At 53.8% G+C, this 15,872-nt stretch overlaps 6 protein-coding genes across 6 annotated transcripts; 5 read left to right on the forward strand and 1 right to left on the reverse strand.

Moving 5' to 3' along the window:
• The first annotated feature begins 135 nt into the window (after positions 1-135).
• BDW47DRAFT_27214 (putative flavin dependent monooxygenase) lies at positions 136-1,715 on the forward strand. The gene is made up of 2 exons (XM_024818626.1): positions 136-224; positions 293-1,715. The coding sequence occupies exons 1-2, from the start codon at positions 154-156 to the stop codon at positions 1,677-1,679; spliced, it is 1,458 nt and encodes a 485-aa protein (XP_024676360.1). The 5' UTR covers positions 136-153; the 3' UTR covers positions 1,680-1,715.
• Positions 1,716-3,427: 1,712 nt separating this feature from the next.
• Positions 3,428-5,844, forward strand: BDW47DRAFT_122112 (uncharacterized protein; the record flags this gene model as incomplete). The annotated part of the gene is made up of 3 exons (XM_024815775.1): positions 3,428-3,979; positions 4,030-4,863; positions 4,921-5,844. 3 exons carry the CDS (start codon positions 3,428-3,430, stop codon positions 5,842-5,844), a joined length of 2,310 nt encoding a protein of 769 aa, XP_024676361.1.
• Positions 5,845-6,248: 404 nt separating this feature from the next.
• On the forward strand, positions 6,249-6,524 carry BDW47DRAFT_98323 (uncharacterized protein; the record flags this gene model as incomplete). The annotated part of the gene is made up of 1 exon (XM_024820618.1): positions 6,249-6,524. A coding segment is annotated over one exon (276 nt), but the record flags the coding sequence as incomplete, so codon positions are not given.
• A 1,978-nt stretch (positions 6,525-8,502) lies between these two features.
• BDW47DRAFT_98326 (putative SH3 domain protein (Cyk3)) lies at positions 8,503-12,039 on the forward strand. Its single transcript, XM_024820619.1, has one exon. The coding sequence runs from the start codon at positions 8,554-8,556 to the stop codon at positions 11,953-11,955; it is 3,402 nt and encodes a 1,133-aa protein (XP_024676363.1). The 5' UTR covers positions 8,503-8,553; the 3' UTR covers positions 11,956-12,039.
• Positions 12,040-12,489: 450 nt separating this feature from the next.
• Positions 12,490-14,019, reverse strand: BDW47DRAFT_98327 (putative exopolyphosphatase; the record flags this gene model as incomplete). Its single annotated transcript, XM_024820620.1, has 1 exon — positions 12,490-14,019. One exon carries the CDS (start codon positions 14,014-14,016, stop codon positions 12,550-12,552), a length of 1,467 nt encoding a protein of 488 aa, XP_024676364.1. The 3' UTR covers positions 12,490-12,549.
• A 384-nt stretch (positions 14,020-14,403) lies between these two features.
• Positions 14,404-15,666, forward strand: BDW47DRAFT_122115 (1-aminocyclopropane-1-carboxylate deaminase/D-cysteine desulfhydrase; the record flags this gene model as incomplete). The annotated part of the gene is made up of 1 exon (XM_024815776.1): positions 14,404-15,666. One exon carries the CDS (start codon positions 14,404-14,406, stop codon positions 15,664-15,666), a length of 1,263 nt encoding a protein of 420 aa, XP_024676365.1.
• Between the last annotated feature and the right edge of the window lie 206 nt (positions 15,667-15,872).

The raw sequence follows: 15,872 nt of genomic DNA on the forward strand, positions 1-15,872 counted from the left end.
ACATCGCATGGGGACCCAGTGGGGAACCATCAGATGTCATGACTGGAAACAATCCCCAGAGGTTGCGACTAGGATCACTTTTAAACGTCAGATCATTCACTTTATCTTTTCTTTTTTTCAGGTGATCGTTCAATATCTGTAGCCGACCTGGAAATGTCGCCATCAATCCCCGTCCGTCGGATAGCAGTCATCGGCGCAGGGCCATCTGGTCTCGCTGCAGTAAAGTACGGAACCATTCGCTATCAACCCAACCCCACCTGTGACCCAGCTGCCACTCTAACCGTTGCTTTAGATATCTGCTCGCGGAGAAATCGTTTGAGAAAATAGATGTGTACGAGAGGAGAGATCAGCCCGGAGGGGTGTGGAATTATTGTCCGGCAACCTTCAAGCAGCTCATGAAAACCCCGGTGCCCCAGACCACTCCTAACGTGGGGCTCGAGGAACCAGTATGGCATCCCAAGGAACATTCAAAAGATCGAATGGAGCCCACATTTGTTTCGCCCATTTACTCAACTTTGGATACCAATATCCCCAAGGAGTTGATGGCATATGGTGAAAAGGCTTTTCCCGCTGATTCACAGGAGCTGCCGAAGTATACGACGGTCAAGCAGTATCTTGACGAATATGCGGCGGAGGTGAAACATCTTGTTCAATTCGAGACCCAGGTTTTGGATGTGCGGCTCAAAGAAAAGAATTCCCAGACATGGGCGTTGACGACACGGAATCTGCGAACCAGAGCCGATCGAACTGAAACCTACGACGCCGTCATCGTCGCTAGCGGTCATTTCGATGTACCTTATCTACCGGATATAGTGGGGATCAAAGACTGGGATGCAGGGTATCCAGGAAATATATCCCACTCCAAACTCTACGACTCCCCAGATCCATTCCGCGGCAAAAAAGTCATTGTCGTGGGAAGCTCTGCTTCTGGGCTCGATATTGGCAACCAGATCAACAAAGTGAGCAAGGGCAAAGTACTGGCCTCACACCGGGCCATGCCACTTCCGACTACCACAGACAAGATCTATGTTCCAGAGATCATGGAGTTCCTGTCCCCTGCCACTCATGATAGAGCGGTCCGCTTTGCAGACGGCAGAGTTGAAGCACAGATCGATGCAGTCCTATTCTGCACCGGCTATTTCTACTCTTTCCCCTTTTTGTCATCACTCGACCCTCCGGTGGTTACCGACGGACGCAGGGTGGAAAACATCTATCAGCACCTCTTCTATGCGCCCAACCCGACCCTCATATTCCCCGTCTTACCCCAGCGGATCATTCCATTCCCATTGGCCGAGAATCAAGCGGCCGTCTTTTCTCGTGTTCTATCCGGAAGACTGGCTCTCCCGTCGTATGCCGAGATGAAAGAATGGGAGTACTCTACTCTTGAGCAAAGGGGCAGCGGCACACCGTTCCATCTCATGCCATTCCCTCTAGACGCAGACTACATGAACATGCTTCATGACTGGGCGTCCAAGGCCGAGCCACGACCTGGGCTTCCCAACGATCAAAACGGCAAGCGATGCAACCGTTGGGGAGAAAAGAACAAATGGATCCGACAATTGACCCCTGAGATACGGAGGGTATTTTTCGAGAAAGGCGAGGAACGGAGAACCATTAGAAGCCTGGAAGAGCTTGGGTATGATTTTGAGCAATGGCAGAAGGAACAGGCCACACTATAGTAGATTTCAAAGGATCCCACCGTGGGTCCAGCGCGGCTGAATCAATTTCCAATAGAGTCTATAGAAGACAAGGTTTGAATAGAAATTAGCAGCATGAAGTGTTGTGGTTGTAACCGCCACAGACCAAAGCTAATAGGCCGAGGCGCGACAGCTGGCACATCCCGGTCGACCGAGTGGAGTTGGGCCCCGATAAGGGTCACGTGTCCATGATCAACCGCGCAGCTGTCCCGTCTCCCAAGTGCGTGATGCGTTCATTTATCTTTCATTCATACTCCTCACTCTTCATTGTTGTCACCTTCACAAGCCCTGTCCTCACACCAGAGATTTGCTCCTTGCAGGGGGAACACCTAATTTGCCGAAATAATTCTTCAATAACCCCAGTCATTCCCTACTGCTTAATCTTCAACATGGGCTACAACACTTCCGCGGCGTTCTTTGGTTGCGCATAATGGAGCGGAAGCGCAAGGCTCCTAATTCGATAACAACACAACCCACCGACACACATAGAGCAAAGAAGCAAAAAGGAAATATTATCGTCCTCGACACTGATAGCGAGAACGAACACGAAAGTGATAGTCTAGAAGAAGACGAATGGTATATCAAGTGTATACTTGACGAGACAGATTCCCAGTATCTAATCGATTGGGAGGGACCCTGGTCGCCGACTTGGGTGAGTTATCTGGCCGACTCACAGCATCGAAGGTTACTTGGGCCCAGTATTTATGTTGGAATTGTCACTGACAAGGTAACACCGGTGACCAGGAGCCAAAAGAGCACGCAAACGACGGTGCAGTTGGCGTGTGGGAGCAGCGAAAGAAACGACGTAACGCTCTTCGAGAGGCGCTCTTGGCTGATTTTCCACCGACAGACGCATCTGTTTCAAGTCCTTTGACTTCCCAACCTAATCCGCCTGAAATCGAGGAATCTATCTTGCAAACCAGCACCCGTTCCAACTCTCCCCTATTTGTGCCCTTTGGTATCATTTCAGAAACACCACAGCTCTCAGGAACCCGCGCAGTCTTACAAGATAATCGCGTGATAGAAGAAACGCCCTTGACGAATCGCGCCATAAGAAGCGAACCACGCGCCGCCGTTAATCGCGGAAATCCTTCTCAGGACGGTAGATCCACCAACTCGGGAGCTGTGTTTGTATACACCCCTCGAGTTTCAATTCCACGTGAACTTCGACTTCCAGACGAAGCTGAAGAAGATCTTGCTCGTGATACACGAAGTGCAATCCCACCCACGAGCCAAGCAACCTCGACCCTTCCACCTACTGCCGACGAACATCGATTAGACGCCGAACCTCCTCATAGTCCTACTACAGATATTCTCTCGACTGTGCACATACCAGCACCTGCTTTGCTTGATCATTTCAGCCAAGTAGACGAAATTGCCGAAACACCGGCGCCCCAGTCCAGCACCGTTAACCGTCCAATCATACTTAGTCAATCTGGAGCAAGAAGCCGTCGTTCTGGTACACAGTCATCCTCTCAGACGACCAGCTATCTTTCTCCCTACAGCACATTGCTATCCAGAATTCACGTCCGCAACACTCATCATTCGCCAGGTTTGTTCTTCCAGCTTCTGTCCACAACTTGCCACTGACTTGCTGCGTAGGCTCCATTGACCATCTCCTAGAGTCAGTGTCACAGTCAGTTCCAGCCAGCAGCGAAAGTTTGTCACAGTGGTTCGCGAGGTCTATTTCTTCCCATCGAAGCAGCTTATCTGTCCGTTCAGTCTCAATCATGGAGGATAAAGATCGCCAGGAGTCGTCATCATTGGCGGAGGCCATGGAAAAGTATAGCCAGATCGAAGGAGCAACCCCTAGAGAAAAAATGGCCAATGCCTACGCCCAGATGCGCGCGCGAGCCAATGGTGGAATGTCTCAAAATGCCGATCCGAGCGCAACCCCTTCCTCTGCTGGGGATATCGAGCCTTCTGCGCCGGTCTCTATGCCAGAAACTGCGGAACCGCTTAGCATCAGGGTGGAAAAGGAGCCAGCCCTTGCAGTCGAACATGAAATGCATCCGCCCACGACAGGGGCCGCGGTCGAGCCGACTGAGGTCGAGAATCAGCATTTTGGGGTGCAAACAATTCAGCCTAGTGCATTGACGGTGACACACGTCGAAGAACCGTCTCCTGGATCAGTGCACCTTGGGCCGTCGGAGTTCGCTGTACCACTCCCCATGGACTCTAGAGTCAAGGATGATTATGAGCGGATCTTGGAAGCCCATTCCCAAAACGTTCAAGATTTTCTTAAGGGTTCCTACCCGCAGGAAAACATCCCTGAACGCGATGTGAGTTGGAGACCTGAACTTTCCGAATGCCTTTAATCTGACTGGGATAGCGTGGACGCCTTGTATCAGCCATGTACAATCTTCTTCGACAGCTTAGCAATGTCACGACTCACCCCGATCTAAACATCACAGAGCACATCAAGGATTCGTCGTCCGACTTGAAGCAGGAGGCGGCTTGGGCCGAATATTCCAGTGCAAAGTTCCTATTTCTGGGCTACCTTGCCGAGAACGCGACTTCCAAAGACATGCACCTCGTTATTATGGTACACGGAGAGAAAACTCAGAAGGTTGTCGAGCGATACCTCGCAGGGAAAGGGCTCGTATACACCAGACCCCGAGGCGAAATGGGAACTGGCACCAATTTGGAAGTTTCCATGATGAAAGGATCGTTGAGCTTTGGCATTCAGTCCACGCAGAACGATGGCGTCATCGGTACATACAGGACGCCGTCCGCGATCATCGCGATGGACTCCTCATTCAGCCCGAAGAACCCAATGGTTGAACACATGCGGACCACCTTTGCCCGCGATGGAAACCTCCTCCCTGCAATCCGACTGGTTGTATCAAATTCCAGCGAGCATGTCGAGCTTTGCTTCCCGAATTTCCCTGAAATTAGACGCCTCTACTTACTAGTCCAATATACCATGCGGCTTCGCGACGTGGTCGGAGACCTCCAGGACGATGCACTGGGAGTGCAGGAAGACGCCGAGGAAATCATAACGTATCTTGTATCGGACAATTTCAATGCGCATTGGTCTTTGCCTCTAGTGGAGCCGCTGCACATTGTGGACGCGAACGAATTGGATCTTACCCAATCCCAACATCCAGAGCAAAGTGGCAACAGCACGCCTTTTCCCGCCCCCCAGATTCAGAAACGTTTACATGTAAGTTGTCCCATCCGAGTTTCTGTGCCGATTGTGGATCTAAGCTAAGTATCTCAGACGGAGGAGGAATCTCCCGGGCAGAGCTCTAAACGACCTCGGACAGAAACGTCACAAGAAGCCAGCCAGCAAACCGAGTCCACAAAGTTCCCCAGCCAAACTCTCGATAACGACCTACATCTGTTGGAGCGGCACCTTGTGCACCTGAGGAGCTCCCACGCGACGGAAGTCGAGTCCCTACGGAAGGCCTTGACACAAGCGCAGTCCGGTCTACAAGCAAAAGAAAAGGCCCTTGAAACCCTCCAACATCGCTACGAAAGCCGCACCGAAGAGTTTCACCGAACGCGTCAGGAACGCGATCGATTGACCGAAACCAAAAGCTCGTCAGAGCAACGGGTCGAGCGTCAGAAAGAGGAACTCATGAAACTGAAAGACGAACGCACGCAGCTGCGACACGAGCTCGAAAAGACGCGAGAAGAGCTGAAATCGGGCGGGGGCAGCATAGCCGAGCTCGAAGCGGCGCGCGAAGAGATCCGCCGGCTAGGCAAAGAGAATGCCAACCTGGAACGCAAGGCCGAGTACGAGGCCAAACAGGGCGAGTACACTCGCGAGCAGTACCAGAATGCCTCCACGACGGCCGCCCAGTCCGTCAACGAGATCCGTCAACTCCGCCAAGAGAACGAGGCACTGAAGCGTAAAGTAGACGGCAATGCCGTCCAGTTGCGAGAGTTGAACCTGCAGAATGACGAGGCTCGGCATCTCGCTCGGGTCCACGAGGTGGAAGCCATGCTCCGGTTCCGCGAAGACCTTCTGCGGCGAAAGGAAGACGAACTCCGGGAGATCCGCAAGAATCGACCCTCAACCCGGTCCACTAGCACTCAGCCGCGGAGCCCGAAAATCACCGCCAATAGCCGACCGACTAGTCCTGGGATTGGCGGCCGGGGTAGTGGACTCCGTTTCAGCTCGGAGATGTCCCTCCCTTGAACTTTGTTTGGGTGGAATTAGACTTGTCTCACGTTCGTGTTGGTTTTCTGATGATCGTTGGGCCATGAGTCCTGTGGTTGCACATCGGCATTGAGTTGGGGACTAACTGTATTTGTTTCTGCATTCCTTAAACTCAATTTCTACATTGGCTATAGCGCACCTTGCTTGTTTATTTTGTTATGACCTTGCATTATCTGGGCGTTCTACATCTCCGGGGTCGCATGCAAGCCGACCAGGGAAACCGACCTTATTTGTCTCTCGGGTCTCTTGGAGCATCTGTCGTCTAGTCGGCTTCGGTCGCTGGAACTCAGGCCATCCCTTCTTACACACACAGGGTATGCACAATAAATGGCATTTGTTAGACGTAAATCTCTGGTCTCTCTATTTCCTTGCCCTTTCGTTTTTATTTTTTATTTTTTATTTTATTTTTGGTCCAAGGTTTTGGCCAGAGTTTGTGGCATGTTACCCCGCATGATGATACACGACAAGTGACCACTGCAAGTTGCAAGCTACCGCCACTCGAGTCAGATCAAAGGAATGTATCACTCACTACCTTCAATCTCCCACTTGACGCTGTCCCCCGGATTTGGTTGGTTGGTCCCCGGGGTAAGCGACTCGACGGTGCGGCTGGTCGCCGAGCAAGGGATGAGCGCACGGGCATCGTAGGGGTGGAGGGATGAAATGTTGCTATGGCAAGATGTCGATCCTATGACAGGAGGTTTTATTCAATTCCAACCAGGGTATTGGAGAGGAGTATATTAGAAATTCCATGTACAATGTCAGTTGTCATTGACGGTATGGACATGCGTGTTTGTGTACAATGGAACTAGGGCGAGGCAGTCCATGGGTGGGAGAAGCGGGTAGCGGAGACAACCATGGATCCGAGCTTTGGGGAGATAGATCGGGCATCGGTGGCTGGTGTGTCGATCAGTGCATCTTAGTGTACAAGTTTCTCACCATTCAATTCCCACCACAGTCATTAAAAACAATCTCGATAATCTGGAGCAAAATCAATTATTGAGACTCGAGATCAGAAGAAGAGAGAAGAGAGAAGACAGTCAGATGGAAGAGAGAGATCGATCTGATGCGCATTAAGCTTATCGATAAGGCGGCGCTAGGCCAAAACAGGCACCCACGTAAACAACCTAAACAATCAGGCCTCACCTCCAACTCACTCCGCTTTCTCAGCTGAACTGTTCATCTCTCTCTCTCTCTCTCTCTCTTTCTTCTTCTTCCACTTTCTCTTCTTGCTCCCTTTCTTCTTCCTCCCCACGTTGGTGTTGCTGCATGAGGTTGTGGTTCTCCTTCTTTCCCTCCTCTCCTCTACTTTTCCTTTCTTTTTCTTTGTTTTTATCTTACTTCCTGTTCTCCATTTCCCTTACATTTCGTCCGCATTCTCCTGGTCAATCGCTTAATTTTGCTATGCTCTCGTTGCTTCCTTCATTCCACGGCTCGTGATACTCTCCAATTGCTACCCTACCGACGGATTATTGAATCGTCTTCGATGGGACTGGTCGAAAGACGGTATAGTTCGAATCCGCTCTCGACCGCCCGGCCTGGAATCCTCCGATCGCTTGATTTGACGCCCTGCACGAGGAATATCTTCCGAAATCTGACCGGTCAATCCCTGCGACGATCCGCCCTGCTGCAAGCTGTGTTGCGTCTCTGTTCATCATGGCCGGCGCTCCGCAGCTGCCTCCCCGGTTTCCATGCTGGTGTCGAGCCGTGTATTCGTGGGGAGGAGAAACGAGACGGGATCTGGGGTTTGTGGAGGGCGATCTGATCGAGTGTATAAACGCGGGTGATGGTCAGTGGTGGATGGGCCGGTTACGGCGCGATAGGCGTATGATGGGTCTGTTCCCGTCCAACTTCGTCGAAGTGCTTGGAGAGGACTTTGTGCCCGTTACCCGGACCGAAGATCCCATGATCCAGGCGACCGCATCCCCGATCACGAACCCGACCTCCGCCCCCAAGAAACAAAAGACCGTCTTTCGCAAGCCATTCCAGGCCCACAAGGAAGCGATGGCACCCTCGGGCCAATTGAATCGCAATGGGACCTCCCCCTCGTCCATCAAGAGCGGGATCCCGGAGACGCCCCCGCGTGATGGCAGCTTGTCAAAGCGGGCGAAACCACTGCGCACGCCTACCAGCGCTGTGAAAAATCAACACAACCTATCCCGGCCGTCTTCAAAATCCTCTCGGACTTCCTCCCGGCCATCGTCTCGCGCCATTTCACCCCGCCCTCCGCCCGAATCAGGGCCCTCAACGTCCACGCCCACGGGGCGGAATTCGACGCGGTCTAGACCGGTCTCGAGGGCGATCTCCCCGAAGCCCTCGCAGGAACTCGATTTGTCACACCCTATGTTCACACCTGTCAATGATCCCTATGCCAGACCTCCTTCCCGCGCTAGATCTCCTCGACCGCAGTCACAATATGGGGCGTCAGCGCCTATGTTGCCGACTTTAGATGATCTCTACGCCAGGCCTCCCTCCCGTGCGAGGTCTCCTCGGCCTCCGTCGCAATATGGAATGCCATCGCCTACAGTCCCGGTTTCCAATGACCCATACGCTAGACCTCCCTCTCGTGCGAGATCTCCTCGACCCCAGTCGCAGTATACCATGTCGGTGCCCATGTTGCCGGCTTCCGGTGATCCTTATGCCAGACCTCCCTCCCGTGCGAGATCCCCTCAACCCCCCTCTCAATATGGAATGTCGGTGCCCATGTTGCCGGCTTCTGGTGATCCCTATGCCAGACCCCCCTCTCGTGCGAGGTCCCCTCGGCCTCAGTCACACTACGACATGTCAATGGCCATGGTCCCGGCCTCCCATAATCCCTACCAGAGACCTCCCTCGCGTGCGAGATCCCCCCGGCCTTATCTCGAATACGAACCGACGATGCCGTCTTCCTATACGGACTACCCTAGACCGACATCTCGCGCAAGATCCCCCCTCCTACCGCAGGAAGGCGAACTAGGACTACCCATGATTTCAACACCTCAGGCCGTCGCTTACGGCGGGCCTCCATCCCACGCGGCGTCACCCTGCCCGCCCGATGAGCCAGAACCTCTGCCACCGTCTGTTCCGAAGCATCAATCGTCTTTCAACCGGCCTTCATCCCGCGAGATCTCGCCCCTACAGCTCCAGGAACGCGAAGAGTCTCCGCCGCCGCCGCCTCCACCGCCGCACCGGGTTGCAGTCAACCGCCAGCCGTCGATGGATATGGGTGTCCCGCCGACTCCCACCGCCCATGACCGTTATGGGAATCAGTCGAGGACCCCATCCCCCGCTGCGCATTCTGATGCCCATGGTAATACACCCTCGCCCCTGAGAGATGCGATGGAAGACGTGATGTCCTCCCTTGAGGATATGGGCATGCCCCGGGACGAGTCGCACTCGCCATCAGCGCAACCAGTGTTCAATAACCCTTGGTCACCGGCAGCCTACGACAACTTCCGGAGCACCCGTCCGGCGCAAGCTCCCGCTCGACCGTTGACCGCCACGGGATTTGACAGTGATAAGGGCCATCAGTACGACGGTGCCCAACCACATAGGAACAGTGTCTATGCCCACGACCAGCTCGTAGATGGTCCTCCCCAGCTGAGCAACTATGTTCAAAGGATGGAGAGCCGCCTGCGTCAGATGCAGGAACAGAATCGGCGGGGTTCGGAGGATGTACAAGCCTCCGAGGTTGATGAGGAACCTCCTCCACCTCCAATGAGGAACGTTCCTTACCACGGACGGCATAACTCCATTCCAGCTCAGTTCCCGCATCTGAGAGGAAGAAGGTCCGGCAACGATCTGCGCGAGGACATGCTGGATCGGAGCTACACCACCAAGTCGAGCACGACGAATTCCTCGAGTGGTGTGCAGAGCGTCAATACCAACCTGACCACCAGCACGGATAAGACTAGCCAGAGCATGATGAGCGGCCCATCCGCTGGTGGGTTCAGTGCTACCAGTGCCGGCAGTCTTGCCAGACGCGGCGGAGGACTGGACGGGCGACCGAATACAGCTGTCGACACAGTTCGCTCTCGGGGCTTCAGCGATGTCTCCCGGATGCAACGACCGGAAACTCCACTCACGGGCGTCTCCTATCATTCCAGCCACAACTCCTCTCGCCAAGGCGCGTCGTCGGCCATCCCGTGGTCGTCGACGGAGGCGGACCCCGAAGAGTCCGCGGGCGTGTTTGGTGGTCTATCCACCCCCAAAGCTAAGAAGCATGGGTTCTTCAAAAAGATCTTCGAGACCGCCAAGACAGGTGCCGCCAATGCCCGCAGCAGCATCACAGTCGGGCACACAGGTAGCTCTTACTCGCCTACAAAGGGCCGACCGGTCACTCCCATCCTCTCCTCACACTCGAACCGAGGAGACGCAGCACGAGAAATGGGTCTCGGGGGCACTTCCGTCGACTGGGTGCAGGTACGACGGGATGTGCACCGGGCTAGCTCCCCGAGCCGCAATGAACGGGTCGAGCGGGCTGAACGGTGCCAGATGATGGATTACCCCGTAATTTACGCGGTGGAGGAGCTGTACGAGACTGCGGAAGGCGACGAAAGCATTGATGGGCTCCCGATCAGTGAGCCAACAGACTTTGGAGCCGTCAATCTGACTCTTGTCGACAAGAGTGCCCGATTTGTCAACAGTCTCCCTCCGATGACGAATCCTATGAGTCTAGCTCAGGGTTATATCTGCCGGCCTTATAAAAGTGACGTTCAACGGCTTCGTGCCATCTTCACGTGGGTTAGTGAAAAGATTGCCTGGGACGAGCCTGTCGAAGAGATTGGAGTCGATTTGAAACGTGTTGTGCAGACGAGACGAGGAAGCCCGCAAGAGGTTGCATTCCTGGTGCAAGAGATGTGCACCTCCGTTGGTTTGCATGCCGATGTGGTCAAAGGGTATCTCAAGCCGCCCGGTGATTTGTTGGATCTCGACAGCCTCTCGCGGGCGAACCACTGGTGGAATTCGATCCTGGTGGACGGTGAATGGCGTTTCATGGATTGCTCCTTGGCGAGCCCAACGAACCCTCGACGGGACCAATATGTGACCAACCCTCTTGCCACGGCCGAGACCTGGTACTTCCTCACGCGCCCGCTCGAGCTCTGCTATACGCACGTTCCGCTGTCGCCTGAAGATCAACACATCTTCCCACCTATCTCTCCCGACGTTCTACTTGCTCTCCCTACCGCCTGTCCGCCTTACTTCAAGATGAATGTGCAATTCCCCGACTACGATACCAGTATTGTTCACATCGACAACCTCGAGCTTGCGCAGTTCCGCTTGTTTGTCCCGCCCGATGTAGAGTGCGCCGCCGAAGTTGAATCACCCGCCTTTGCCCGTGATGCTGACGGAGATTACTTCGAAAGCGGAGATGTCGTGCGCAAACGAGCACTGGTGCAGCCTGACTGGGTCAACGGCCAGAAGCGCATCACTGTCAAGGCTGTTCTTCCCGGTGACGAGGGACAAGGCACGGTCAAAATCTACGCGGGGAAGAAGGGCCTCATGCATTCCAATCGAGACATTCCTCATCCTCTGGCGCTCGCTCTCCCCATTGTCCACTCCGGAGAGAACCCAGCCTACGACTTCGTGCTGCGCCATCCCACCCCTCACGCCCAGCGCCACGACCTGTATATAATGCAGCCCCAGTGTGCCAAGCTCGCCGTCAACAACACGTTCGTCTTCGCCGTCCGCCAGCACCCATCCACACTTTCATTCTCGTCAATCAGCAACGAGTCCGGCATCGCCGGGCGCGTCTCGCCTTCCATGTTTGCTCGACCGGCCAGCGCCCTCAGCATGGTATCCAGCTCCGCCGCAGGATCGTCCGTGTCCGCCGTCTCGCACGAGTTCTCAGCCTCCACATCAGCCATCTCATCCAACCGATCCGCCTCGGGCCGGGAAAAACCAGCCAAGCTGGCCATCCAATCACCATCAGGCAAGATCCTTCGCCTGACCCGGAAGGCAGACCACATGCTGGGGTCGGATGTGGGCAACGACGCAGACGGCAGCGTCTGGGAAACCGTGATCAAGATCGGCGAGCGCGGCGTCTGGCGAGGTCTCGTCTTGGCAGATCGTGTAGCTCGCTGGTGTGTTTTTTGCGAGTGGGAGTGCTTTTAGCTTCTACGATACCTTTCCGATTCGACATAGGACTTGCCCAATCCCTTCTTAGTGACTAATTGACTGCACGCACGACACGCATGATCGGAGCCCGGTTGATGCATTGCATTACTTTTATTCTTTTTTTTTTCTTGAGGTCTATTATGAATTCCCATCGCGGCGCGCATTAGCGAATTTCTCATTCTGTTCAGACCATTTGTGAGGAGTTACGGATGCTTCGATATGTGTAAGGAGCGTGTGAATGTCTCAATGCTCATACTCATTTTATATGGCGTTATCTTTTATCTCTTATCTTTACTACTGTTTTCTACCTTTCATTTCTGACACTATGCATGATGAGCATGTATGTACAATTTGGCTTACAACTGTACCTGGCTTCCGGGGGAGTAAAATGGCTGGAATAGGCATATAGATAGAGGTACATAGACATGTCTAGGCAGTTGACTGTCATTGCTTGTGAGGTAGAATGTAGAGTACTATCTACTTATCTAGCTGTCTGTATGTCTATCATGATTTATAGTGGCTGGTCCTTGATACCTCGTTTTACTCCCCCTCGTATATTTATATAAATCTCTATACATAAAGTGAGAGAGCTCACAAAGAAGTAACAGCCTCCCGCACCAACGGCGCAACCTGCTTCCGACTCTTGCTCAAATCCGCCTGCACCCACACCCGTCGATACTGCCCACTGTCATCGCCCACCAACGACCGCGCAATCTCCTCTTCTTGGTCCGCGCGATCGACCACGTCGAGTGCTGTCCATTGCTGTAGACTCAGTTTCTCCTCCGCTTGGTCAACGAAGTGCTTTAGTGCTGTGGTTGCCACATCATCACTATCATCATTATCATTGTTATCATGACGATCCCCATCCAACGCGACAACAAATAACTCCCTCGTAAACTCTCCCCCCTTCACGGGCGAGCTAAAAGCAGTCATAATAATCAAAATACCCAGATTACGAGCCCGCGCGAAAGCCTCCACTGCATCTATGAAGACCTTCGCATTCCCTGCCTTGCGGACAATCCACGGGAGGGACTTGACCATTGAGCAGAAGCCGATTTCGACCGGCTTGGAGTGGGGGTTGGGGTTGGAGGAGGGCGTCTCAGTCCATTGCTTGTAGTCGCGGTCGAGGATCTCGTTGACAGTTAGGAGATCGAGGCTGTTTTGTTTTGTTTGGTGGACTTGGTTGTATAGATTGGTGGTGGTGTTGTTGTTGTTGGCGGAAAGTTGGCGGGTGAGGCATTCGGCTGCCTGCGTATCCCATGAGGTGACTTTGTCTTTGGAGGTTAGATTTGTGGTATCTATTAGGATAGCTGAGAGGGCGAGTTGGGCGAGTTGTTCTTGCTGTTGTTGCTGCTGGGTTTGGGGATCGGTTGATGGTGGGTTGGCATGCCAGAGGTTGAGGGATTGGAGGGTGTGCGTCACTAGCGATGCGCATGATCCTGCCGTGTGGATTTCTAGCGGTTTGGTCTGAGGACCACGGGGCAGAAACCCCTCGTCGACGTGGTGGTCTACGCAACCTAGGACAGTGAAGTCGACGGCTTTTTCCAGACCGGGTATGCAGCCTTTGGGCTGTTGATTTTGCTGCTGCGTGGCAGACGGTGATGCGATGGGCAGTGCATTCCAGTCCACAAGGACTGCATCCGCTTGGAGACGTCCACTGGTGTTTCCTGGACTACTCTTCAACTGCGCCGCGAAATCAGCCACAGTCAGAAAATGGTCACGGAGGAGCGCGCCAGCCGACTCGGGCGTCTCGTCCCATGATTGCTCGCCTTCTAGGGCTGGGTGTGTCGATAAGTGAAGAGCCTTGACGAATTCCGGGCGGAGCCTGTACAGTTCCGGGCCGGAGGACACATTTGGCAGGTTGATCAGCGGAATGTGGTGTCTTGCGGTGAGGTTGCCGAAATATGCGTAGACGACGGCGGAGATAATGGAGTCGAGATCTGCGGAGGGGTTGCCGATGACGTAGATGGGGGGTTCGGAGTGGGAGAGCGCGCCGGCGAGGAAGCGGTGATGGGTTTGGAGAGCGGTCCGGAGGGTTTTGAGGAGGGAGGGAGGCATGGTGTTATACTTCATATACTTGATGGGTTTCTGAAGATGAAGCTTCGAATCATGAGGAGAAAACGTTATCGATCAGATAAGAAAGGCGGTTGTGGATGTCGGGCAGAATAGTCGACCGCCTTGTTATCGTCTTCTATCTTCATCCACTTCACTTCAACTTCATCTTCTTCCATTCACTCTCTCTTCATCTGACAGTTGGGGGTCCGTTCTGAATCTTGGCATGTAAGTTGCCCACTGCTGTATATAACACGTTCATTTTACTGACAATCAACAGATATATCATCTCCAACTGAGCCTCTAAGAACGCTGTATATACACCACTCTGACACGATCATAGACTTCATACTCATCTCACCAAACGAGTAAACAACCACTATATCATTTACAATGGCTCTCTCCCTCCCCGAAGCTCTCGCCAAACTCCCGCGACATCCCCTTCTCTACTCCCACCCATCTCCAATTCACCCCCTCCCAGCCCTCACCTCCTACCTCAACACCAACCCACCCAAATCCCCCAAATCAACCCCCCAAATCCGCCTCTTCGCCAAACGCGAAGACCAATCCTCCCCGCTCGCCTGCTCCGGCAACAAATACCGCAAACTCGAATACATCGTCCCGGACATCCTCTCCCCACAGCCCCTCTACAACAGCTATCCCAACAACACCCCCAATCCCAACCACCCCCCCACCTCAAATCAAAAAACAACAACCCTCATCACAGAAGGCGCCATCCAAAGCAACCACACAATCCAAGTCTCCTCCCTAGCAAACCACCTAAACCTATCCTCGGTGGCCCTCCTCCACAAAGGCACAGGAGGCGGCCTCTCCGCATCCACCGACAAAACCTCCTTCCTCCGCACCGGAAACCCCCAAATCGCACACCTCCTCGGCGCAGACATCCGCGTCCTCGAACCAGGCTCCACAAACGGCGGCCGCACCGACACCGTCGAACCCGTCCTCGCCGAACTCCGCGCAGCCGGCAAAACACCCTACTGGATTCCCTCCGGTGCAAGCCTGCACCCCCTAGGCGGGGTAGGCTACGCGCGCTGCGCATTCGAGATCGCCGCGCAGGAAAAGCAGCTCGGAGCTCGATTCGACTATATCTTCGTCGCCTGCGGCAGCGGAAGCACAGTCGGAGGCCTCATCGCAGGCTTCAAAATGCTCGAGCGGATGGAATCATCCTCCTCTCCCCCCTCTCAAAACACCGGAGGGAAAACCAAACCTCCCCGCAAAATAATCGGCATAATCAACTCGCCCACCAAGCCGCAAACCTGGCACGAAGAGCGTGTGCTGCGCTTCGCGCGGCAGGCAGGGTCTCTCATCGGGTTAGAAGACGCGTCGCAAGCCATCACGCTGGAGGCAGACGTGCATCTTGACGGGCGGTTCGCGGGCGCTGCGTATGGGGTTCTGGACGAGGATACGAAGCGCACGATGGAGATTGCTGCGCGGAAGGAGGCGCTGATTTTGGATCCGGTTTATACGGGGAAGGTTTTGAGTGGCGTTATGGGGTGGGTTGAGGGGGGTGGTTTGGTGGGGGATTGGGAGGGGAGGGGAGGGGGTGTTGCTGGTGATGGTGAGGGTCCGCTGAATGCGCTGTTTATTCATACTGGGGGGCAAGCTGCGTTGGCTGCGTATGCGGATCTTGAGTAAACTTGCATCTACGATGGTTCTGAATCTTAGATAGAATATCAGGTAGAAGAACATTGATCTATTGAAGGTACAATCACTAATTCTTTCCTTCTTTCTGTCTTTTCTTTTCTAGAATTACATTGATAGGACTCACTCAGCCTGAGCCTGTAAAACCACAGTACCTCACTCACAAAACAAGACGAAACTAAAACAGATACTGATGAAAC

Source organism: Aspergillus candidus (genome assembly GCF_002847045.1).
Source record: "Aspergillus candidus strain CBS 102.13 unplaced genomic scaffold BDW47scaffold_2, whole genome shotgun sequence".
In the NCBI taxonomy this organism is placed as follows: Eukaryota; Fungi; Ascomycota; class Eurotiomycetes; order Eurotiales; family Aspergillaceae; genus Aspergillus; species Aspergillus candidus.